Source organism: Pteronotus mesoamericanus, unplaced genomic scaffold (genome assembly GCF_021234165.1).
Source record: "Pteronotus mesoamericanus isolate MK-2021 breed Mesoamerican mustached bat unplaced genomic scaffold, CSHL_Meso_final contig_22, whole genome shotgun sequence".
In the NCBI taxonomy this organism is placed as follows: Eukaryota; Metazoa; Chordata; class Mammalia; order Chiroptera; family Mormoopidae; genus Pteronotus; species Pteronotus mesoamericanus.
In genome coordinates this window covers 479,613-506,159 of record NW_026555090.1, presented here as the reverse complement: position 1 = coordinate 506,159, position 26,547 = coordinate 479,613, and the positions used below count along the sequence as shown (strand labels likewise).

The window sequence follows — 26,547 nt, the reverse complement described above, 5'->3', positions numbered from 1 at the left end:
CATAAATTAGAGACTATACAGGAACAAAAAAAACAAACAAACAGTTTTTGCCTATAACTAGACCACAGGAATCTAAAATCTTAACCACAGCGGTGACAAGCTCAGCTGGGGACAATTCTCACACACCTCCACCGTCCAGGCACGTCAGCGTCTGAGCCCCGTGTGACAATCACACTTATTTTCACTCTGAATCCCGAGACCATCAGATTGAACATCCAGCCTCTGAGATGACAGCACCCACAGCATGTATGAGTCCCTCCAGTCTTTTCGGGGGGAGAGGATGGTGGACTGAGGCCTAAGTAGGGGATGCGGAAGGGAAGGTGAAACTCCGGGAGGCCTCTGAAAACAGCTGCTGGCAACACAGCTCCCACGCGGGGAGACGCGGGGAGACGCGGGGAGACGCGGGCAGGCCTACTTCGCAGAACTCCATCGGGGCCTGTGCTTTCTTTAACAGGGCAGGTAAGAGGCCATAATACAAAATAGTAGCACACAGAGTGGTGTCCCCGGGTACGCTGAGAGAGGCGATGAAATACTATGAAAACTGAAGGAAGAACAATCACGTCTAATTAAGGAGAATTGGGCAAAATCATAAAAGTTGGTCTGCAAGAGGTGGAATTTGTTCAGAGAGATCAAAATTCTATGTAATCCTATGGCACGTTTCTTAGAAAGGGCATGCTCTCAAGTCACACAGACTAAAGAGGATTAAAGCAAAGCAGAAAGTCCTGCTACCCCTAAGAGAAAGGAGGGAAAGTGCTCAGTAAGCCCCCATCTCCGCCCCTGGCTGACTGCTTCCCGCCTGCAGACCGGGGGCACTCAGCGTGGGACGCGCGGCACCGACCAGGGAAACCGGGCTCACTGAGCTGACTCCTCATCTCCAGAACCTGTGGGTGTCTTCGTATTTGGAAAGAGTATTTTGCCTATGTGATGAGGTTAAGTGTCTTGAGATGTAATGACACTTGATTATCTGGACGGGCCCTAAATGCCACCACATGTCCTTCGAGAGAAAGAGAAATGAGGCCCCAGCAAGGACCCTGTGGCGATGGAGGCAGGGATGGAGCGATGATGAGGCACCCCCCCACCCCCGCCTTCGGAGAGCAGAGCCTCCCCTCCCTCGGAGCCGCTGGAGGGGGAGCCCGCCAACACCTCATTTGGGGCTCCTGGCAGAACTTGCTTTAAACCGTCTGACGTCTGGCTGACATCTGGCGTGCAGTCTGCTCCACACCTATCCCACCAGTTCTGTGCACTAAAGACGGCAGAGGCTTCACAAAAGACAAGACTACTTAAGATCGCACCAAAGGATTGAGCCCGTCTGAAAGAACTTAATGCAGATGCAGAGATTTAAAAGACATAGATACAGTCATACGATGAAGTTCTACTGAATGATCAGAAGCAATGATCAATCCATGCAACGCTGCCAAATGAAAAAAGCCAGTCTGAAAAGGCAACAAGCTGTGTGACTCCATTTATGTGACATTCTAGAAATGACAAAACTATATAGAAGAGCCCAGTGGTTCCAGCGGGTTGGAGAGCGACGGGGAGGTGAGGCACACGGGATGTTTTAGGGCAGTGAAACTGTTCTGTGCAGCAGATGTCATGGTAGATGCAAGACACTGTGCATCTGTCAAAACCCACTGAACTTACGGTGCGAGAGCAAACCTTAATATGTAAATTCTTAACCAACTGGTTAGGCAGTCAGAGGACGCCAGGACAGAATGCAGGTGTCCCTATGCTGGACAGAGCAGCTAGAGAAGCAAGAGAAGAAGGCTCAGCTGTGCTCACTTAGTATGAATGGTGTAATATTTTATTGTAATGATTTGAAGGATTCAGTCAATCAAGCAAGCAAGATATTCATTCCTCGAACAAAAACATTTGAAAAGGAAAAAAGTGAACTTAAAAGAAGGGACATACTCAAAAAAATGAACTGAACTTAAAAAATTTTTAAAGAGGAGGAGGAGGAGAGCCAGGAGAAGCTCTCGGCAGCATTGCCGGCGGCACCGACGAGCCGGGCCGGCCTGAGAGAGAGGCCCAGCCCGTCGTCCGCGGGGCCAGTGACACGTGCCCATTTCCTGGCTCTCGGTCCAGTATCCCAGGCCCTGTGTCCTGGGAGTCTGCCCAGGTATTGCTGTTCCCCAACGAAGATTTGTACTCAAAAGATCAACATAACAGACACTCATACTTCAGGAGAGGAATCCACGACTCCAGAACTGAAATCCACTGATAGAAAGAGATGATCAGTACAGAACCCTAAAGTGAACCATTTTCTAAAACACTGACTAAAGATAATACAAGACAATTTTCCAACGGAATCGCTCTCCCTGTCCCAGCACAGCGCCAGGCCTGGCACCTTCCTCTAACACTCCCCTCAAGCGAGCGCCCACACCCCCACAGCCAGACTGTCGCTTTGTAAAGGTGCGAAATGGAGGCAGGGCATTACCTGCGCTCCAGAGGCTCTCTTAAACTGTCCTGTTTTACATTTCTTTTTTTCTCTCTCTCCTTTACCTGCCTCCCCGCTTGCCGCTTGCCGCTGCTTCCTATTACAATCAATCCTTCCTAAAGTGCAGTTTAAAAATGCATCCCAGGTTTGACATCAAACAGACAATCACCTTTCAATCCATCAGCAGACCAAGACACTCAGTTAATTGCCTCTCTATATGATTAGGATTAAGTGTTAAAAATTCTTAAATTCTCCAACTTTAAAGCTATACATACAAACGAATGAAAGGGAAAATGCACAATGCTGTTACCGTTCAATGGAACAGAGCTGCACAGGCCTGAAGAGTGAGATCACACATCGGCAACAAGTGACAAAAGGAAACCGTGTAACATCTTGTGTACTTACACAGACAAAAGCAAAAAGATGTACTTTTCCTTCATATGGACACGAATATTTACAATTTTAAAAAAATCTGCCAGACCCAGGCAGCAAGCAGATTTTAACAGCAGTTACCTAGGACCAGGGAAGGCTCACCTTTGTAAGTCTTTAAGGTATTTTATTTTTACACACTGAGAACATATTCATATTATCATTTCTGTAACTTTTTTTAAAAAAAGGAAACATGGATTCATAAATTTTAATCTTCCTTAGTAAAACTTACCAACATCTGAGCATCTATCCTGTATGTAAGCATTTTCACTGGACATCTAGGAATAGTCTGGATTTTAACGCAGATATTATCTTGCTATGTGACACTTACTGTTTAAATGGTCTTTTAACAAGTATGATTTCAATTCCTCAAGACAAAATCCAAGGGTAGAAGCTGTCTCTGAGCTGAAGACAGAATGGGAAGTTCAGAAAAAGGGACGGACCCACCCCACGTTCTCCCAAGGGCACCCGTGCCCAGCTCTGTGACGGCACCATGAGACCACAGACACCGGGAAAAACACGCCAGAGCACGGTGCAACTTCTGGATCTTAGCGCCTCCCAGCCTCTCACCTGTCGTTCCCAGACTGATGTCCTTCCTTCTAGCCCTGCTCCCAAACAAAACATTTCCCTAAGAATCTCCACCCAAAGGGTCACTTGAGGCGCCAAACTCTAGGCCCCAGAAGCTTCAAAGGCAGTTTCCCGGCCTCCAGGTTACCACCCGAATTAAACTAGACTCAGTTATGGTCCAAAATTACGAACAGTATGTTTGACAACTCTTCTTCACCTATGGTAAAGTACATTTGGTAAAAGCATTTATTATAGCTACAAAAAGGGCTCTGTTTTGAGGACAAGTTGCTGTAAAATTTAGTCGTAGTTTAGCTGCAGAATTCCAAGACAAAAAAAAAGATTATTTGAAAAAATATATTACCTGAACCCCAAATGCCTGTATGTTCAAAACATAATGCAGACTACGTTAAGTCTCACTGGCCAACAGAACAGAAAGTCCCTCACATTTTCACTGCTGGTTTCCACCTTGGCACATGCACCCTGAAGCGGCAAGACATTTGTCCTGTCTGACACAGGCCAGAAATGCACCGGGCAGGCCGCGAGCGAGAGCCCGGGGTCCCCCTACACTCCGCGGTGCAATCCAAGCCTGCGGCGAACCTACCAAATCTGACCACCTTCTTCTCACTCTCTGATTCTTATCAAAAATCAAAGTTTGGATACAAAAACTATAACCCACCTGTACTTTGGGAAGAAAGGTTTTAACTCCTGTTCACCCAGGGATTCATTTCTGTAGTTACATTGTAGGTGAGTGTCAATCTCACAAGGAATTTTTATTTATTTACAAAGATTATAACATAAATTGGCATTTTTATAGGAAACAAAATATACAAACTGTCAAACTGTAACACAGTTTAATCATCAGAATTAAACTATTTCTCACACCAACTCTTTCTGAGTGGGCCACTAGAGAGTGCTAGAAACTCAGTTACACAGGACCCACAGGGAGGCAAGAAAATCATCCTCCTAAAATTTAGAGAACAGATGAAGGACATTCCTAAAATTTAGAGAACAGACAGATGAAGGACATTCCGGTTCACAGCTGGTACACTACCAAAAGGTACTGCAATACTGAGAGACCCGAAGTTTGAAAGAAATATTTATTACCACCTCGTGTCTCTCTATAGCTTAACTTGTTCAACAGCTTTCGAACTAAGCAACTGACATTAAAACAGCACCAAAACTAATCCAAGCCATATGCAGCAAGATTCCTTTCTTTAGGAAATTAGGCAAAGGAGGGATTAAACTTGACTCCCAACTTTGTTAAATATTATGGGGAGAGGCTGAGGAGAAGGAAAGAAGGGAAAAGGGAGTGGAGAGCAGAGAGCAGGGGGTGCCTCCTTAACGAAGCCCGGAGGTCACTCGGACACGGCAGACAGGTGGACCGAGAACAGGAGCGCAGTGCGAGAACAGAATTTTCATCTGAGCACGGGCTTCAGCCAGATTTTTTTTTTAAGGACACACAATTCCATTAGCAATACCTCCACCCCCACCCTAATGCCGATGTTTCATCTCTGATTTTAGTTCATCCTAAAAGGTAATGCTCCCCAACACCATTACTGATAATAAGCAAATTAAGCTTAACATTCCCTACAATCAGCGGGTGTTGGTTTTCCCACTAAAAAACATATAAACAAACAAACAAAAATGCTACTCGAGGTGCAAATCGAGAACTCTCAACCTCAGACTGTAAAACTGCAAAACCGCCCTTCATTGTAAGAACCAAGTTTTACTCAGGTTAAAGAATACAGTTATTTTCTGATTTCCAAATGATTAATAAGCCTAATCACCTGGATGGAATGTGTATCTGAAAAATAATATAGCACTAAGTACTATTTCCTCAGTGTCTAATATAAGCGATTATCTCCTTGCAAAAGCCTCTAAGGGAAGAACGCAGGTCAGGCTCGACCCTCCCATCAGACTAACCTTTTCTTTCAACCCTGCGGAGGTCGCTTTGTTTGTATCTGTCAAAGGAGCCAAGGCCTCCTTCGCTACAAGTGCTCTTCCTAAATACGTCGTCGTGCTGGTAACCACATGGTTTTCCTAGACTTGGTTCTGGAGGGCCTCCTGTCTCGCAAACCCCGCTCCCTTATCCTGCCACGCCCAAATGTGAAAGAGTTAAAAATAAAAAAATAAAGAAAAAAGGAAGGGAACCTCTCGCAGCATTTGTTGCTGCAGACGCCGGCCTCAGCGCGGCTTTCCCGTCGGACACAACAGCGCCCGCGCCCCAGTAACCGCCCCAGCCCCGACGGCCGCTGCGTCCCCCGGCCCAGGTGGCCCTTCCCGGCGTGCGAGGCCGCGCCCAAGATGGTGGCGGGGGGCTAGCCCCACTGCCGACCGCCACACAGGCCCCGGGGAGTCTCTGTCGCCCTCCTACTTATTTGTTTCATTTTTCTCTCCACGCACCCGTCCCCAACCGCGACCACCGCCCCTCCCAAGCCTGGAGGATACCCACCCCTCCCACGCGGCCCCGCCCCGGAAGGTCGGCGACCGGCCTCCTCGGCGCTAGGCTGCCGACAAAACCGTAAAAGAGAAAACGCCCCCCCAAATCTGCAAGCGCCCACCGCGAAACTGGACACCATCCCAGGGCCCCGCTCCCTCCCCACCCGCGCGCCCGGAGCCGCGCAGCCGAGCGGACCCGGCGACAGAGAGCTGGCAGGGGAGGAAAGGCAGGCGGGATGGGGGAGGGGAGCGAGACAGAGGAGCAGAGCGCCGCGCGCCCCCAACGGGCGCGCGCAGCCGCGGGGGTCCGCGGGAGGCCAGCACGCGCCCCCACCCTCCGCCCTCGCCCCGCACCGGGCCCACAGCGCCCAGCCCGCGCCGGCCGGCGGGCCCCGCTACGGCTTGTAGCCCGGCTCGCCGCTTCCGGGGGGGGATGGGGCTCACCTTGCGCTTGCGGGCCTCCGCCGTGCCGCACCACACGAAGCACTGGTAGATGGCCCGCAAGTTCTGCTTCCAGTTGTCCACTTTGAAGCTACTCAGGTGCGTGCAGCCCGGCGGCGTGACCACCAGCTCCGCATCCATGGCCTCGCTCTCGGGCTCGGGCCGGGACACCATGGGGGGCAGGGCCCGACCGCGCGCGGGGGGCGGCGAAGGGGACGAAGACGACGCCAGCGCGGCGCAGGGGCTGCGGCGGCGCGGCCCGGCCGTCGAAGGGACTGGCGCTGGGGCCGAGCGCGGGCAGCCGCGGGGCCGCCGACGCAGACGGTGCCGTGCGGGCCGGGGGCAGGCGGCAGCCGGGCAGCCTCCGTCCGCGCTGCGCTCTCCGGGATCGCGGAGGGCGGCGCGGGGCAGGGCGCCGAGGCCGCGGGCGGAGGCTACGTCACCGCCCCGCCGGCCGCGGGCGCCGCAGAGCGCAGGCTCCGGCCGCCCCCAGCCCCTCCCCGCCGCTCCGCTTCCTCCCGCGCCCGCTGGCTCCCGGGCCGCTCGGCCGCGCGAGCGGTGACGGGCTGGATCCGAGCAGGGACCGCCCCCGCGCTTACGCCGTCGGTCGCCCGCAGGCCCACGGCTCCCGCGGCGGCTGTTCGGGGCTGTCAGTGTGGGCCGGGGGGTTCAGAGCCGCCGCTAGACGTTCCCGGTCTCCCACAGAAAATTGGGGAGGCGGGGCCTCGCGCGCGGCTGGGTATCGCGGGCTGCCCTGCTCCGGTTTGCCCCGGCCTGAGCTCTGCCGCAAAGAGGCGGAGCAACGAGCTGGGCTCGCGAATCCCCGCAGCCTCGCCGGGCCGCGGCCGCACTGCCGTGGTCCGTGGTCGTTTCCGTGGGCAACGGAAGTCCTGCGCCTGGGACGCTCGGCAGGGAGGTCCACCTTCCGAGGCCTTCCCAGACTAGTACTCCAGTGCCGTCGCCTTGAATTGGAACTGGCACTGCCTGCCTAGCGCTGCTTCCAGGGGCAGTTCGGGGTCCCTCCCCCCGGGAACGCACGGTCCGATGCAGCGCTATCCAAATAAGCAGGATGCAAGTTGCATGTCTAATTTAAATTTTCTAATAGCTACATTTTGAAACATGAAGAACAAGTGAAATTAAGTAACAAACTTTTATCCAGTATAGCCAATATTATTTCAGCATGTAAGCAACACTGCAGAATTATTAACTATTTTACAGTTTTTGGACGAATTTGATAGCTGGTGTTTTACACTTACAACACATCCAGTTCATTCTAGACTAAATTTCAAGTGCTAGCGGCTGCCGTATTGGACGCCACAAGTCTGATCGGTACATGTGTTACCAAAGCAGGGCGGACTGTGAAAAGATCTTTAAAGACAAATGCAAACAGTGTCTTGGGGAGCCAAGGCCCAAAAGATCTGGGAAATTTGGAGGCCGTGTGGTGCTGCCCCCTATACTGGCTGCAAGGGTAACCGGCTTTGCTGCTGTCCAGGGCAGGCTGAGAAAACTGCGGGTTCTGTCCAGACCGGGCCAAACCTCTCACGAGTTAAAAAAAGAAAAAAGAGAAAAAGATCATAATAGCGTCGCAATGAAAGCTGCAGGGTTTAATGGGCTGGGGACTGGAATAAATCATTTCTGGTTAGAACAAACTGCCGAGCACACTTTCTCCCGGGCCTCGGCCCTGCTGCCTGCCTGTGTTTTCCCCCGCTTGCGGGCTTTGGCTCCCTGGCGGCCTTGCGGGGCCTGCCAGGCGCCTCCTTCCCCGCGCGGCCTCCCCTCCGCCGCGCCGAGGCTGCCCTGCGGAGAAGGGCGACCGCCGCACCCGAAGCCCCCCGTCTCCTCACTTATCCTGCTTTATTGTTGTCAAGAGAAGTCATTTACTTGTTTACTTTTTATTTTCTGTTTCTTCTGTGGCGTAGAAACTCCATGTGGGTAATGATTTTTGTACATTCTATTTAGTTCTATATCCCCCAGTGCCAAGTAGTACTAACTACATGAAGGTTCTTAGAATTACCGGTTAATTAACCCAAACACACATTTAAGACCACTCTCAGTAAAACAATGATTAAGTAAGGTGCCCTCTGGATATGTTAGAGAAAGGAATATCTGTTTACTAAAAAGTGAAATCACAAATAGTCTATAAGTTAGGAATTACAAACTATATATGATTCACCTCTATAAATATTTCAAGGAATATTCTAATATCACTGGGCTTAGAAATGATTTGGTTTCAAGAATGTGTACTTAGAATCCAGTCCCCTAATATCTATAATAAGTAACGTTTTTATCGATGTGTCATTTAACAATGGAGGAATTCCTCTGTGCTCTGCCTGAGTTATAAATAATTTAAAATGCTCTATGACCTTAATAGCCACACACATAGATAAATTAAAACAGAATGCACCCTTCGGAAGCAGTTTTCAAAAGAGGCTTTGACAAAGCTTTTTCAGTGCAGCATTTTGGGGGGTGTGGAGCGCAGTTGGAAACCTTAAATGGCCTTTAGTGAAAGAATGGTTGAATAGACTATGGAATAGCCATTCTAGGAAATTCTATGCAGGTTTTTTAAAATAGGAGAACTTTATTTTAATAAAAAGTCTGCTTTTTGAGCTAGCTCCTTCCCCCACAATTAGAAAGAGAGCTTGTTGCTAAAAAGCAGTCCATTTATTTAATCATACTCTTTTTAGGCCATTTTAACTTTTTCCACCATTGTAAGACCACTCTCTGTTTTTCACTTTCAGTCTTCAAACATTTTTCTCAGGAGCATTTGCATCACCTCTCTGTTCCTGTTTCTTTGTCTCCTGCGCTCGGAAGCTTCAGTGTATCGCCCCCTTTCACCGTTCTGCCTTTCCGCCCTAATTTCCCGGTTCAGCCTGAGTGCACCTTTGTAGAATGCACCTTCCGGTTTGTTTCTTCCAGCGTCTGGGCCTCTATCCTGATGTTCAGGATAACATCATACTGAAAAGACTGCACTGCTATTCCCAGGTCTTTTCAGTGGATTTTTTTTAGAGCTTATGTTACTTTTGTGTCTTATGGAAAAATCGGAAAATATATTCTGGAGACATTAAAAGCCCTGGGAGTCTCAGTAAGTAAATATTATGGAAAAGTGTTTTTACAGTTTGGTGCATTTAATTTGGGACTAGAAGACTAAGTATCAATTCCAGGAGGCACAGAGTTTGTGCGAAGGTATCCTTCATAGCGCTCCCTGGGGTCCAGTTGGGGCATCTGGTTTTCTTAAAATACCAGTGGGCAGCCTGACACTAGTCATAGCCATGGTGCATATAAACTTCTCAAGGTCAAGACAAACCAGACGCTTGCATCCTCAAGCTCCCAGCCTTTGCCTGCAGACAGCAAGCAGTAGGTGCCAGGGCCGAGGGTGGACAGTGTCAGCCCACCGGGCTCTCACGCCCCTTTAGCCCCCGGGGCATCCCAAAGGCGACCCGGCCTGGGCCGGAGCGCAGACTCGGGAGGAGATCCGGAAGGAACGCCGGAGGCGCTGACACGCTCGCTGCGCTGCGCTGCGCCGGTTTCTCAGGCACTGGCGAGGGACACCTGCAGCTGTTTTATTAAAAGCGAAAGATCTGTAAGTACTAATACGGAAAGCCTACAGGACAGAAATGAATGAAACAAACTGCAGGAAAATACAGAGTGTGCTCACATTTATGAAAAAATAATACTATATGTACATGTGTATGTATATGTGTGTGTCTTTGCTTAATTCCGTCACCTTCTTTCATCCAGTCCTCTCCCTTCCCTCTGACAGCTGTCAGTCTTTTCCATGCATCCACGCCTCTGTTTCTACTTTGTCAGTTTATTTTGTTTATCAGAGTCCACATATAATTGAGATCATATGGTATTTGCCTTTCTCTGACTGGCTTATTTCACTCAGCATAATAATCTCCAGGTCCTGTTTGTTGTCACAAAAAGTAAGATGCTAAGATTTCCCTCCTTATGGCTCAGTAGTACTCCACTGTGTAAATGTACCACAGCTTTGTTATCCACTCATCTACTGATGGGCACTTGGGCTGTTTCTACATTTTGGCTATTGTAAATAATGCTGCAATGAACATAACGGGTACATATATTCTTTTGAATTAGTGTTTATGGATTTTCTTGATATATTCACAGAATTGAGATCACTGGGTGAAAAGGGAAGTCATTTTTAATTTTTTGAGCAAACTCCATATTGTTTTCCACAGTGGCTGCACCAGTCTGCATTCCCACCAACAATTCATCAGGGTTCCCTTTTTTCCACATCCTCACCAGCACTTTTTGTTTGTTGATTTATTAATTATGGCCATTCTAACAGGTGTGAGGTGATATCTCATTGTAGTTTTAATTGGCATCTCTGTGATGATTAGTGAGGTTGAGTGTCTTTTCATATCCCAATTGGCCATCTGTATGTCTTATTTGGAGAAGTGTCTGTTCAGGTCATTTGCCCATTTCTTAGTTGGGTTATCTTCCTAGTGTTGAGTTGTACAAGTTCTTTATACAATATGTTTTGGAAATTAACCCCTCTACCATTCACTGTGTTCACTTTTCATTTGCTTGATTGTTTCTTCTACTGTGTCAAAGCTTTTTAGTTTGATGTAATCCAATCTGTTTATTTTTTTTCCTTTGTTTCCATTGCCTGGGGAGGTATATTGGCAAAAATATTGCTATGAGAGATGTCTGAGATTTTACTGCCTATGTTTTTTCTAGGATTTTTATGGTTTTATGACATTCATTTAAGTCTTTTATCCATTTTGAGTTTATTCTTGTGTATAGTACAAGTTGGTGGTCTAGTTTCACTTTTTTGCTTGTACCTGTCCAGTTTTCCCAACACCATTTGTTCAAGAGAATGTCTTTCCTCCATTGTATGCTCTTGCCTCCTTTGTCAATAATTGACCATAAAGGCATGAGTTTATTTCTGGACTCCTTGTTTTGTTCCATTGACCCATATGTCTGTTGTTATGTCAGTACCAGCAGGCTCTTTTAATTATTGTGGCCTTGTAGTAAAGTTTGATAATCAGGAATTATGATATCTCCAACTTTGATCTCCTTTTGCTGCATCTATTAGGGGTCTTTTTGCCGAGTCTTTCTGGTTTCATATATATTTTTGGAATATTTGTTATAGATTCGTGAAATATGCCATTGGTATTTTAATAGGAATTGCATTGAATCTATACATTACTTTGGGTACTATGGTCATTTTAATGCTGTTAATTCTGCCAATTCATGAACATGTTATATACTTCCAGCTCTTTGTATCTTCCAAAATTTCTTCAGTATCCTGTAATTTTCCAAGTACAGGTCTTTTACCTCCTTGGTTAAATTTATTCCTAAGTACCTTATTTTTTGTTGTTGTTGTTGCAATAGTAACTGAGGATGTTTTCTTTTTTTTTTTTAATTAATTAATCTTTCCAAATACATTTGTCTCTGCCTACCCCCCACTACTTTTCCCTGCCTCCCTCCCCGTTCTCCCTCCCTCAATCCTCCCCCACTTTGGCTTTGTCCATGAGTCCTTGCTATATGTTCCTTGACTTGCGCCTTCCCTTCCTTTTCCCCCCACCCACCCCTCCTTCCTTCCCTCTTGTCTCTGTTGGTTTCTTTTTCTTTCAGTGTTGCTGGTCTTATTTTCCTTGCATCTTTGTTTTGTTGGTTATGTTCCACTTACAGGTGAGATCATATGGTATTTGTCTTTTGCCCCCTGGCTTATTTCGCTTAGCATAATGCTCTCTAGTTCCATCCACGCTGTCGTGAAGTTTAGTAGTTCTTTTTTTCTTGCTGCTGTGTAGTATTCCATTGTGTAAATGTACCATAGTTTTTTGATCCAATCATCTACTGATGGGCATTTAGGTTGCATCCAACACTTGGCTATTGTAAGTTGTGCTGCTATGAACATTGGGGTGCATAGGTTCTTTTGAATTGGCATTTTGAGATTCTTAGGGTATAGTCCCAGCAGGGGAATCACTGGATCAAAAGGCAGTTCCATTTGCAGCTTTTTGAGGAAATTCCACACTGCTTTCCACAATGGCTCCCCCAGTCTGCACTCCCACCAACGGTGTACTAGGGTTCCCTTTTCTCCACAGCCTCGCCAGCACCTGTTGTTTGTTGATCTGTTTATGATGGCCACTTTGACTGGTGTGATGAGGTATCTCATTGTGGTTTTGATCTGCATTTCTCTGATGGCTAGTGATGCCGAGCATCCTTTCAAATGTCTCTGGGCCCTCTGTATCTCCTCCTTGGAAAAGTGTCTGCTCAGGTCCTTTGCCCATTTTTTGATTGGATCATATGTCTTCTTGGAGTGGAGTCATGTGAGTTCTTTATATATTTTGGAGATCAAACCTCTATCTGATGTATCATTAGCAAATATATTTTCCTATACGGTTGGCTCCCTTTTCATTTTGCTAATGTTTTCTTTAGCCGTGCAGAAGCTCCTTATTTTGATGCAGTCCCACTTGTTTATTCTTTCATTTATGTCCCTAGGATGTTTTCTTAATTTTGTTTTCGGATAGTTTATTAAGGTGTATAAAAATGCCACTGATTTCTGAATATTAATTTTATATCATGCTATCTTTCCAGATTCATCTATTAGATCTAGTAGCTTTTTGGTGGAGTCTTTAGGGTTTTCCATATATAGTATCATGTCATCTGCAAATAGTGACAGCTTTACCTACTCCTTTCCAATTTGGATGCCTTCTTTTTCTTTTTCTTCTCTGATTGTTATGGCTAGGACTTCCAGTACTATGTTGAATAAGAGAGGTGAAAGCAGACATCCCTGTCTTGTTCTGATCTTAATGGAAATGCTTGTGGTTTTTGAGCAATGAATATGATGTTGGCTATGGGTTTGTCATATATGGCCTTTATTATATTGAGGTATGTTCCTTCTGTTCCCACTTTACTGAGTTTTTATCATAAATGATTGCTGGATTTTATCAAATGCTTTGTCTCTACCTATTGATATGATCATATGACTTTTATCCTTCAATTTTGTTTATGTGATGTGTAACATTTATTGATTTGCAAATACTGTATCAACCTTGCATTCCTGGAATAAATCTCACTTGATCATGGTATATGATCTTATTAATGTATTGCTGGATCTGGTTTGCTAATATTTTGTGGAGGATGTTAGCATCGATGTTCATCAGAGATACTGGCCTATAATTTTCTTTCTTTGTGGTGTCTTTACCTGGTTTTGGTATTAAGATAATGCTGGCCTCACAAAAAGAGCTTGGAAGTCATTCTTCCCCATGAATATTATGAAATAGTGTGAAAAGGACAGATGTTAGTTCTTCTTCGAATGTTCTGTAAATTCACCTGTGAAGCCATCCAATGCAGGACTTTTGTTTGCTAGGAGTTTTTTGATTACTGTTTCAATTTCATTAGATGTAATCCATCTATTCAGGTTTTCTGATTCTTCCTGATTCAGATTTGGAAGATTTTATGTTTCTAGGAATTTATTCACTTCGCCCAAGTTGTCCAATTTGTGGGCATATAGTTGTTTATAGTATTTTTTTACAGTGCTTTATATTTCCCTGGTGTCAGTTGTTAAATTCTCTTTCATTTCTGATTGTATTTATTTGGGTCTTCTCTTTTTTCTTGTTGATGAGTCTGTGTCCCATAGATTTTGGGTTGCATGTTCATATTTTTTTGTTTGTTTCCAGGTAACATTGGATTTCTTCCTTGATCTCATTGTTAACCCATTCATTGTTTAATAATATGTTATTTAGCCCCCAAGTATTTGAATGGTTTTCTTTCTTTCTTTTTTTTAACTCCTTTCATTTGTTGTGGATTTTGGGGTTTTATTTGTTTGTTTGGTCTGGGAAGCTCTTTATTTCACCTTCAGTTTTAAATGATAGGCTTACCAGATAGAGTAATCTTGGTTGTAGGTCCTTGCTTTTCACTACTTTGAATATTTCATACCAATCTCTTCTGACCGGAAGTGTTTCCGTTGAGAAATCAGGTGATAGCCTTACGGGAACTCCTTTGTATGTAGCTGATTGCTTTTCTCTTGCTATTCTAACATTCTCTCTTTGCCTTTAACCTTTGGCATTTTAATTATGATGTGTCTTTTTTGAGCCTCTTTGGATTCATCTTGATTAGGACTCTCTGTGCTTCCTGAACTTGTGTGACATTTTGCTTCACCAAGTTATGAAAATTTTCAGCCATTAGTTCTTCAAACACGTTCTCTATGCCTTTTCACTCTCTTCTCCTTCTGGTACCCCTATGATATAGATATTATTATGCTGTCCCAGAGGTCACTTAGACTTTCCTCATTTTTCAGATTCTCTTTTCTTTTTGATGCTCTGCTTGGGTGCTTACTGTTATCTTGTCTTCTAAATTGCTTATTTGATCCTCTGCTTCAATTAACCTGCTGTTCATCCTTTTTAGTGCATTCTTCACTTCAGATAGTCTTCATTTCTGACTGGTTCCTTTTTTTTTTTTTTTTTTTTTGCTTCTATGTCCTTTTTAATGCTTACTATCTCTTTATTTAAGTTCTCACTGAGATCATCCAATCTTCCCCTAACATCCTTAAGCATCCTTATAATTATTGTCTTAAACTCTGCATCTGGTGTTTTTGTTGCTTGCATTTCATTTAATTCTTTTTCTAGTCATTTCTTTAGTTCTTTCACTTGGGGCCTATTTCTTTGTCTCCCCATTTTGTCTCTGTGTATTAGGTTGATGTGCTATGACTCCCAAATTTGTTATGATGGCTTTATGATGTAGGTGCCATGTTGGGCTCAGGGGCATACTCTCCCAGCTCACCTGAGCTCGGTGCTCTGGGGGTGCTTCTTGAGAGTTATGTGCACCCTCCTGCTGCAGTGGAGTCTTGCATGCTGTCAGCCCTTTTGTGGGTGGAGTTAGCCCTTCAGGCTGGCTGAGTGTGAGGATGAACCTCGGCCGCTGTGCGTGAGTTCTGTGTAGGGGCTGCCCCCGAGGCAGAATTGTTCCCTGCAGGGTCTGGTTCCTGCCAGACCCCGCTTTGGGTGTGCTGCTTATGTGGCGAGTTGGGTTGAGGTCTGTTACGGTCTGAAGGACACCACTGATTGGTTTGGTTCTGGATCCACTTGGGCAGAGTTCAGGTGCAGGTCCGTGTCAGGTGTCTTGTGTAACTGGCCTTGGGCCACCTGTCTGGAGCTACCATGCTCTTCACTGATTATGTCTTCATCTGCTGGGCCCAGGTGTGTTTGAGAGGGGCAAATCTGTGTCTAAGAGTCGTCTTCCTCTAGCTTAGAGCCAGAGGCAGTTCTGTAAAAGGTCCGAGTCTCCCTCAGGTCTCTCTCCCTCAGCAGCCACTACACCTACCCCGGAGGTTGCCGGGTGTTTCTCCAGAGCCTTCTGAGGAAAGACTGTAGAGTCGGCCTAGGCTGGCTGGGCCCACAGACCCTTCCACAGTTGTGAGCTGGGTCTGTGAGGTGGTCAGGGTATGGAGGGCGGGGCTCATGAGTCCCACCCTAGAGGCTGTGTGGTCAGACACTGAGTGAGGGGGAACTGGCCCCTCCTCCAGAGCCAAACCACTGTCTTCGGCCCAAGTCTCCAGCTCTGGCTCCCCCAGGAGGAATGTGCCACAGGCCCGGGGTGGGGGCAGACAGACGCCCTCCCCCTGCAGGAGCAACTCAGCGGGGCAGAGTCACTGGGGCTGGGAGGGGGATACAGATAAGGGCCTCCCAGTGGGGGTGGCGCCAGCTTGAACCCTCAGGAAATTACCAAGCTCTTTGACTTGGTCCCCAACAATGGCCACCAAGGGAGACACACTCCGAATGTCCCAGATCCAAGTAGCCTTCCCTTCCCCACCTCGGAACTGATCTCAGCAGGCTGGGGCCAGTGCGATTGGGGGGGAAGATGCAAACCGTCTTCCACTGGGGTGGAGACCACAATCCCGTAGGAGGGACCGGCACCGCTTCCCCTCCCAGTGTAGTGCCGGCTGAGCTCGCTAGGGAGATGGGAAGTGCCCCTGCCCCGTGATGCGGCCGCGCAACCCACCACTCTCCTGCTGGTTCCTGGACAGTGCTCCCCCTGGAGACGGCACCTGGAGAGCCCCAGATCCGCGTGGCGCTCTGACCCCGCGCGCGACTGAACTCGGGAGGGCAGGGCCACGGAGCTGGGGGCAGGCTGAGGGATTCAGCAGGCGGGAGGCTACCCCGCTGTTCGCTGTAGTTGGGGAAGGATGGTCCCCTTCCCAAAGTTACACACTTCAGTCACTGTCTGAGACTCCACCAAAAGCCCCTCCAGAGAAAGAGCACCCCAAAGGCCCCTGCGGGGCGCAGCAGAGTGGCGGCCCCAGGAGCTGAGGGCGCGGCAGCGCACTCCCCCGGCTGGCGCTGTGACAGGAGGGGGGCCCCACCCTGGGAAGGTGGCCTCTGGGTCTCTAGCGGACCCTTCTCTCCCAGCTGGACTGAAGCCCCACTGATTCTCACCACCAAAGCCGTGCAGGCTCCTCCTCCCGTCTCTGGTGCTCTGGGCTGGGGATCCCTGCGTGGCATTGAGACCCCCCTCTCCTGAGGGGAGTGAGTTTTGCAGCCGCGATATTCCCTCCAGCTTCTCAACTACTGCACATGGGTGTGGGAGCCAGCCCTTTCAGTGTCCCGGACAATGTCACGCTCAAGCACCCCGTGTGACATTTTAGGTGGAATATTCAAACTGCTGCCCATCTCATGGGAAACGTTCATATACCAGACCAGGCTCACTCAAGCCGGCCGACCTTCTGCCGGACGCTATATGGAATCACAGTCTTAACAGTAAGTCCAGGTAGTCTCAAAACACTGCAAGACACATCTAACCCCAACCTCACCTCGGCAGTCACAGTGGAGGGGATTTAGAAATGGTTTCCATGTCATACCTAAGCATGGGACAATGGGCAGGAGTTTGCCAGTTTTTAAAAATAAGTGACCTAGTAAAGGATTTACTTCAAAAGGCATTTGTCACTATCCATGGCACTAACATGACCTAAAATGTATTCTCTAATTATCTGTTATTGTTTAAAATTGTTTTCAAATTTTAAAAAGTTTAAACAATTATGAAACTATGCTTCCATGATAGCCAAGTCGTATTCTAGGCCGGCGATTTTCAGCTGGCATGTTCCGGCGCCTGGTGCGCCACAAGTATTTGTAAAACGTGCAATATCTGAGTATTTAGGGGCACTGACCTCTCTTCCCTTAGATTGTCAAATTTTAGAAAACGACAGTAGACAACACAACAAAAGCCATTTGGTGTGAATGAATCAAAATTATATCTATTTTTTTGTCAGATCAGCATACAATATATGTTTTTGGTGTGCCACAGAATTTTGTAATTAGTTTATGTGTGCCATGAGAAGAAAAAAGTTGAAAATCACTGTTCTAGACCAGTCCTTCCCTCCCTCAGATAACGACCATGAACTCTGGGCAGAATACAAAAACAAACCACTGAAGACATGGTGATTGAAACAGAGCAGGCAAACTTGGGAGGAGTAGACACTTGGAAGAAGGGATCTGCTCAAAACAAGCAACCCTTTTTTTTTTTTTTATGGCTTATGGGCCAGGCCATATTTGGAGGAGCCCAGATAGGAGGCTGATACTCTGATAGGAAAACCCACAGCGTTTCTGAACTGAAGAAGCAGAGGAAAGAGTATAGAACAATTAAAGGCATTGAAAGTGAGGAGAGTCAGAGAAGGGGAGTCCCAGAGTCTGTGTATAAACTACCCCCAAGTGTCTATTTGACCTATTTGACCACTGAGTCACTTGTGTGTGGGCAAACTTGAAGCAGCCCAGCTAGAACTAAAAGAAGGGAACAGAGATTTAACCTTATACCTTAAGAATAGTTAAATTTGAAGTAAACTTCCTACTAAAACTCTTTGATGGTATATAATAAGATCCATACTTTCAAAAATGAAACATTCATAACATTCAGCACACAGTCTGTAAAATATATATAGCCACATTAAAATGGAGTTGTGAATGCCACAGCAAAGGAGCTACCATTTTATGTCTTATGCCTTAAACCTTTAGAAGGTTAAAACAGGACAAAATATCCTTTGGACTGGACATAAAGCAACACTGCCCCAGCATACTGTTTGCACAGGTAACAAGAAAGCAAATATTATGACTACTTGACTGTTGACTAATGGACAGAATATTAAAAACATTGTTAAAATGAGCATCGCTGTGTTGGCCTACGTGCACCACAAAAATGCTTTGCATCTATTGACGTAATTGTCCCCCTTCCCTTTCTCATAAATACCCTTTGTCTTTATCTCCTAATGAGAACACTACTTGGGTTTCTAAGCAGAAGTGCTTCCTGAATAACTATTCTTTATTCTTTTTTTTAAATCTCAAATAAGTGCTTGTTGCCTCTTACTTTGAAAAGCCTTTTATTTTTAGGTTATGAAATCCAAAATAACTTGACATGTGAAGAAAAAAAACAGAAAAATATAATCCATTCTGAAAAGAAAAACAGAGGTGAACAACCCTAAGATGTATCAGATGTTGAAATTAGTGTATAAGGACTTCAAAGTGGCTATGATTGCTGGGCTCTGTGCAGTAAAGGAAAATATCCTTGAAACAAATGAGAAGATAGGAAGATAGAGAAGACAGTGAAACAGAAGCTTATAAAGGAAACAAATGGGAGTATACAGTATCTACAATAAAAAGTCACCAAGTGAGCATAAGAGAAGAATAGAAATGACACAGGAAAGAGTCAGTAAATTTGTTGCTCAGTTGAAATTATCCAATCAGCAGAATAGGGAAAATATATTGAAAAAATGACGTGAGCCTCAGAGACCTGTGGGACAACATCAAAAGATCTAACATATGTTCAATCCAAGCCCCAGAAAAAGAAGTGAGAGAATATGACAGAGTAATATATTTGAAGAAATAATGGCAGATATTTTCTTAAATTTGATGAAAGATATAAATGTACAGATTCAGAAATGCCATTGAATCCCAAGCAGTATAAATGTGAAGAAAGAATGCCTGGACACGGCCTAGTTTAAGTACTGACAACAAATAATAAAGAACATGTACAGATAGAGATGTGAATCAAACCAACTCCATCGCTGCGTTCTGGATTTCTTTTCACTTTCAAGTTTCCTGCTGTGACCTTTGGCCAATTTCATTATCTTTAGCAAGCATACCAAAACATTCTAGTTGATGATTATCTATGTTCCTTAAAATGTAACCATACATATTTTTGTTAGAAACAGCCTGAATGGCATGATAGCCGAGATAAATGCCAAATAGTTATAGTATTGATTATAAGAAATTATCTATCATAAGACCACCAGGAAGTATGCTCTACTTCCTGGTGCTACTCCATCATTTACCCCTTTGTCTTAAAATCATTAGTACCCATGCTATACTATGAAAACGTGCTATAATGGAGGTCTGGTAGCAGGGAATAATTTGTGCAAAATTGCTGTTCAGTCCACTATTCTCATAAGTAAATTACAGTATAATAAATTCTGCTATATTCTGTGGAGTTCCCTGTTTTGTCTTTTGGCCTGAAGATACCGTCTCGTTACTATGACCATTACACCTTTGTCTCACTGTCAGATAGAACAAAACTTAATAGCAACTAGAGAAAAACAAGGCATTATACAGGGTGGGGCAAAAGTAGGTGCACAGTTCATATGGAAAATAATACAATATTAATAAATAATACAAATAATACAATAATACAATTAACTCTGTATTTCATGTACTCATACTGTAAACCTACTTTGCCCTGTATACAAGGATATATATATAAAACTATGGAAGTCAAAAAACAATGGGACAGTATCTTGAAAGTGCTGAATGATGAAATTGTCAATCCTAACTTCTATATGCCATAAAATATCCTTAAGTGATAACAGCTAAATAAATGTTATACAAAAGAAATCAAAGAGAATTTTTCTCCAGCAAATCTGTACTTACAAAAATGGTGTTAGCAGCAGGATGGCAGTGTGGGAGGGTGCTGAGCTTTCCTCCTCTCAAGTACACATTGAATGGACACCGGTCTAGAGCAATTCCTCCTGCGACACAAATGAAAGGCAGTTGAACAACGTCAGCACAACAAACAAGATAGAGGCTGCGTAGGTAAGGCTAGGGAGCTGCGGGGCTCTCTGGGAGCCGAGGGAATACCCAGGACTGGAGGAGCTGGTGAGCACCGCTGTTTACGTCTCTCGTGTTCACAGGGATTGTGGGTGGAGCTCTGTCCAGGTTTCTGGCCAAACTGCAGGACCACTGTAGCACGTTCCAGCCACCCCTTTCTGAACTATAGATCCTGCAAGAGTGGAAGGGAACTCTAGTGCTTGTACAGGGGCCCCTACACCCCGAGCTTGATCCAGCAGTTACGGTGGGGTGCTGTGGATGCATGAGTGGAGACTCACCCCTCTGGAGAGATCATAGAGCCAGCAAAGCATGGAGTTACCTACATGAAAAGTTGCCCCTCTGGAGCGAATGGGATGCTGTTTTGCCTGCATTTGGGGCAGCCCCACCTGGAGAGGGTGTGGAACTAGCAAAGTCAAGGCACACAGGGCTGCCTCAACCAAAGAACGTGTGGAAACTAGTAGGGCCTTGCCATGCATGCACACACAGCATTTCTGTCAATATGAGCTTGGGCAACAGACAAAGCATCAGGGCAAGCAGAACTTGAATGCAACAGGCAGCCTCGCCTACTCTGGGTGACCACACCTAGATCAGAAGGGCAAGGAAAGGCGCACACACCAGGCTGCCCCACCCAGAACCCACTTCTGGCCATGTAGCACACTGAGCACCACATGTGCCTGCCCTAATTGCAACCTGCCTGCCCAAATGATCTGGCGCACTGTCATTTTCCCCAGATTAGAAGAGATAACTATTTCATCAAACTGTTAGGAGCAAACACAGAAAGGCAAACAAAATGGGTAGACAGAAGATTATGCCCCAAATGAAGGAACAATAAAAAACCACAAACAAAAACTCTAATGAAATGAAGGTAAACTATTTGCCTGACAATTGAAAGTAATGTTCATAATAGTGCTCAACCAACTTGAGGATAGAAGAGAGGAATTCAGAGAGCACTTCAACAAAGAGAAAATAAAGAACTAGTCAGAGAAGAAGAATACAGTAAGTGAAACAAAGAACATATTAAAAGGAATCTACAGCAAATTAGTTAACACAGAACAGATTAGTAACCTGAGAAACAGAGGGGCTGAAATTACCAAACAAAGCAGCTAATTGAAAAAAAGAATTTTAAGAAATGAGGATAGAATAACAAACATTTTGGATAACATCAAGTGCTTTAACATTTGCTTTATAGGAATTCCAGAATGAGAAGAGACAGAAAAAGGGGCAGAAGGTATATGTGAAGAAATAATGGCTGAAAATTTTCTAATCTGAGGAAGAAAACAGACATTTAGATCCAGGAAGCACGTATACTTTGTAACAAGAAGAACCCAAAAGACCCACACCAAGATATATTGTAGTTAAGATGGCAAAAGTAAGAATAAAGATAATATTGAAGGCAGCAAGAGTGAAACAAGTCACATAATACAAGGGAAACACCACAAGGCTATCAGTTGATTTCTCAGAAGCAAATTTAGAGGCCAGAGGGAGTGACAGAAAATACTTAAAGTACTGAAAGAAAGGAACATAAAACCTAAAATGCTATATCTAGCAAGGTTATCATTCAGAATGGAAGGAGCAATAAAGACTTTCCCAGACAAGCAAAAACTTGAAGCTCACCATCATTAAATCAGCTTTACAAAAACTGTTAAAGGTTCTTCTTTACGAAAAAAGAAAAGACCAAATCAGAAATATTATAATATAGGAAAGAAAAGAAGGTCTCACCAGTAAAGAAAAAAATACAATAAATACAGTGAATCAAGTACTTAAAAAACTAATATGAAGGTTAAAAGACAAAAGTAACAAAATTAACTATAATTACAATAAACAGTAGGAGGCACCCCAAACTGAAAGATGGAAAACAAGACAACAAAAGCTAAAGAGTAGAGTGAGAGTAAAAATGTAATGCTTTAAAGTGTGTTGTAACTTAAATGCCTATCATCTTACAATAAACTGCTATATTAGAGATGGATATGCTCGTATATGAACCTCATGGTAACTACAAACCAAAAACCTACAAAAATATCCAAAAAATAAAGAGAAAGGAACGCAATCAAATCACAAAAGAAAACCAACAAATCAAAAGTAAGGAGATCAAGAGAAGAAACAAAGAAGAACAATAACAAAGAAAAAACAGAATGGCAACAGGCACATACCTATCAATAATTACTTCAAATGTAACTAAATGCTTCAGTCAAAAGACATAGAGTGACAGAATGGACAAAAAAAAAAAACCTATATGCTACTTTCAAAAGACTCATTTTAGATACACATAGACTGAGAGAATGGATGGCAAAATGATATTCCACACAAATAGAAAGGAAAAGAAAGCTGGGGTAGGAATACTCATATCAGACAAAATAAACTTTAAAACAAAGAATGTAAGAAGAGACAAAGAAGGACATTACATAATGACAAAGGGATTAATCCAAGAATAAGATACAATTGTCTAAGTAGCTACATGCCCCACATAGGAGCCCCCAAGTATATAAAGCAAATATTAATGGACATAAAGGCAGAAAGTAATAATATAATAGTTGGGGACTTTAATAGTCCTCTTACCTCAATAGATAGATAATCCAAACAGAAAATTAATAAGGAAATAAATGCCTTAAATGTCAATTAGACCAGATCAACTTAATTTTTTAATTTTTAGAACATATCACCCAAAAACTGAAAATTACACATTTTTCTCAAGTGCACATGGCACATTTTTCAGGATACACTACATATTAGGTCACAATACCAGCCTTAATAAATTCAAGATGATTAAAATTAAATTAATCTCATTTTCTGAATGTAATGGCACAAAACCATCAACTACAGGAAGAAAACTGAAAAAGAAAACCCCACAAATATGTGGAGATTACACAACATGCTACTAAACAACCAATGGGTTGAAGAGGAAATCAAAAAATACTTTGACAAAATAAAATGAAAACAAAACTTTTTGGAGATGCAGCAAAAACAGCTATAAGAGGAAAGTTCATAGCTATACAGGTGTACCTCAAGAAGCAAGAAAAATCCCAAATAAACAATCTAACTTAACAGCAAAAAGAATTAGCAAAAGAGCCCTGGCTGGTGTGGCTCAATGGGTTGAGTGCTGACCTGTGAAATGAAGGGTCCACTGGTTCAGTTCCCAGTCAGGGCACATGCTTGTGTTGTGGGCCTCAAGCCCACATGTTATGTTGAGGTCCCCAGTAGGGGGCACACAAGAAGCAACCACACATTGATGTTTCTCTCCCTCTCTCCCTCCATTCCCCATTCCCTGCAAATAAATTAATAAAAACCTTTTTAAAAAAAGAATTAGCAAAAGAAATACAAACAAAACCCAATGTAAGTAGAAGAAAGTAGATAATGAAGATCTGAGCAGAAATAGAGACTAGGGGGGGAAACAGAAAAGATAAAATGAAATTAAGAGCTTTGGAAAAAAGTAAAATTGACAAACTAGCCAGAATTGCCAAGAAAAGAATAGAGCCCAAATAAGTAAAATCAGATGAAAGAGATTACAACTGACACCACAGACATACAAAGGATCACTAAAGAATACTATGAGTAATGACATGTCAACAAATTTGACAATCTAGAAAGAACTGATAAATTTCTAGAAATGTACATTTCTAGACTAAACCAGAAAGACTAAACCAGAAAGAAATGGGGAATCTGGGCAGACCAACACTTACTAATGCAACAAAGCAGAAAAAAAAAGAAACCTCCCAATAAGCAAAAGCCCAGGACCACACAGCTTTAAAGGTGAATACTACCAAACATTTAAAGAAAAATTAATACATATATTTTTCAAATTATGTCAGAAAGTTGAAGAGGAAGGAATGCTTCCAAACTCACTTTATGAGCTAGTATTACCCTGATACCAAAACCAGACAAAGACAATACACCAATAAAGAATTACAGGCCAACATCCCTGAGGAACGTAATGCAAAAATTTTCAATAAAATACTACTAAATCAAATTCAACAATACATTAAAAAGTTATACATTGAAATGAAGTGTGATTTATACCAGGGATGCAAGTGTGGTTCCACGTCTACATAACAATGTGATTCCTGACATCAACAAAACCAAGTATCAAAATCATATGATCATCTCAATAGATGCATGAAAAGCATCTGATGAAATTCAACATCCATTTATGATTTTTAAAAACAAGGTATATAAGAAACATAAATCAACATAATAAAGGCTATAAACAACAAGCCCACAGCTAACATCATACTCAATGATAAAAAGCTGAAAGTTTTTCCTCTAAGATAAGGAACACCATAAGGTTGACAGTTCTCACTACTATTATTCCATATAGTATTGGAAGTCGTAGCCACAACAACCGGACAAGAAAAAGAAATAAAATTCATCTGATTGGAAAGTAAGAAGTAAAACTGTCATTATTATAGATAACATGATACTATATATATAACTCTAGAGAATCCACCAGAAAATTAATAGACAATAAATGAATTCAGTAAAGTAACAGCACACAAAATTAATATACAGAAATCCATCGAGTTTCCACACACTAATGACACATGAACAGAAAGAGAAATTAAGGAAATTCTATTTATAGTGGCTTCAAAAAAACCCAAAATACCTAGGATAAATTTAACCAAAGAGGTGAAAGACTTATACTCTGAAAACTCTAAGACATGGAAGAAATTGAAGAGGACAAATAAATGGAAGGATATATTGTGGTCATGGATTGGAAGAAATAATGTTGTTAAAATGACCATATTACCCAAATAAATAAACAAATTTAATGTATCTATCTCAAAATACCAATGGTATTCTCAGAGCTAGAACAAATCTCAAAATTTACATGAAATCACAAAACGAATAGCAAAAACAGTCTTGAGAAAGAAGAACCAAGTTGGAGGTATCACATGCCCTGATTTTGAACTATACTACAAAGCCATAATAATCAAAACAGTATGGTACTGGCACAAAAACAGACACACAGATCAATGGAATAGACTAGAGAGCCCAGAAAGACACCCTTAGTTATATGGTCAATTAATCTATGACAAAGGAAGCAGGAGTATACAATGGAGCCCTGGCTGGTGTGGCTCAGTGGGTTGAGTGCTGGCCTGCAAACCAAAGGGTTGCTGGTTTGATTCCCAGTCAGGTCACATGCCTGGGTTGTGGGCCAGGTCCCCAGTAGGAAGTGCGAGAGAGGCAACAACACTTTGAAGTTTCTCTCCCTCTCTTTCTTCCTCTTTTCCCCTCTCCAAAAATAAAGTCTTTTTTAAAACAATAAATAAAAGGGGTGCCTCTCCTTAAAAAAAATTTTTTTTTTCAAAAAAGAGTATACACTGGAGAAGTGACAGTTTTTTCTACAAGTGGTGGTGTGAAAGCTAGACTGGTATATATTTTTTAAAAAATGAAAGTGGACTGATCTCTTATATGATATGCCAAAATAAATTCAAAATGGATTAAAGACCTAACATAAGACCAGAAACTGTAAAACTCGTTGAAGAAAAAATAGGTAGTAAACTATTTGACATCAGTCTTAGTAATTTAAGCATATGTCCCCTCAAGCGAGGTAAGCAAAAGCAAAAGTTAACAGATGGGACTTCATAAAATTAAAAAGCTTCTGCACAGTGAAGAAAACAAAACAAAAAGGCAACCTACTGAATGGGAAATTATATTTGCAAATGATATATCCAGTGAAGGATTTATAGCCAAAATATAGAATTCATACAATTCAATAACAAAAAATAATCCAGTTAATAAGTAGGCAGAGGACACGAGCAGACAGTTTTCAAAAAAAGACAGATGACCAACAGAAACACAAAAAATGCTCAACATCACTAATCACCAGGGAAGTGCAAATCAAAACCACAATGAGATAGCACCTCACACCTGTCAGAATGACTATTATCCAAAGGTCAACAAACAAGTGTTGGTGAGGATGTAGAGAAAAGGGAACCCTTATGCACTGTTGGTGGAATGGAGGTTGATGCAGCCACTGCTGGAAAACAGGATGGAGATACCTCAAAAAACTAAAAATAGAACTGCCATATAATACAGCAATTCCATTCTGTTTATCCAAAGAAAGTGAAAACACTAATTTGAAAAGATATATGCACCCCTGTGTTCACTGCAATATTAATTACAAAACTAAGATACGGAAGCAATCTAGGTGTCCATCGATAGATAAATGGATAAAGAAAATGAAATGCA

General features: G+C 43.5%; 1 protein-coding gene and 1 pseudogene across 1 annotated transcript in view; both read right to left on the bottom strand.

Moving 5' to 3' along the window:
• USP22 (ubiquitin specific peptidase 22) overlaps nucleotides 1-6,733 on the bottom strand; it is a 36,619-nt gene extending 29,886 nt beyond the window's left edge. Inside the window, exon 1 of the mRNA XM_054571113.1 lies at nucleotides 6,314-6,733. Within this exon, the coding sequence (XP_054427088.1) occupies nucleotides 6,314-6,484 (171 nt within the window). The 5' untranslated portion in view covers nucleotides 6,485-6,733. The remainder of the gene's footprint in view (nucleotides 1-6,313) is intronic.
• Nucleotides 6,734-8,971: 2,238 nt separating this feature from the next.
• Nucleotides 8,972-9,581, bottom strand: LOC129068678 (mitochondrial transcription rescue factor 1-like; annotated as a pseudogene).
• Nucleotides 9,582-26,547: the final 16,966 nt, after the last annotated feature.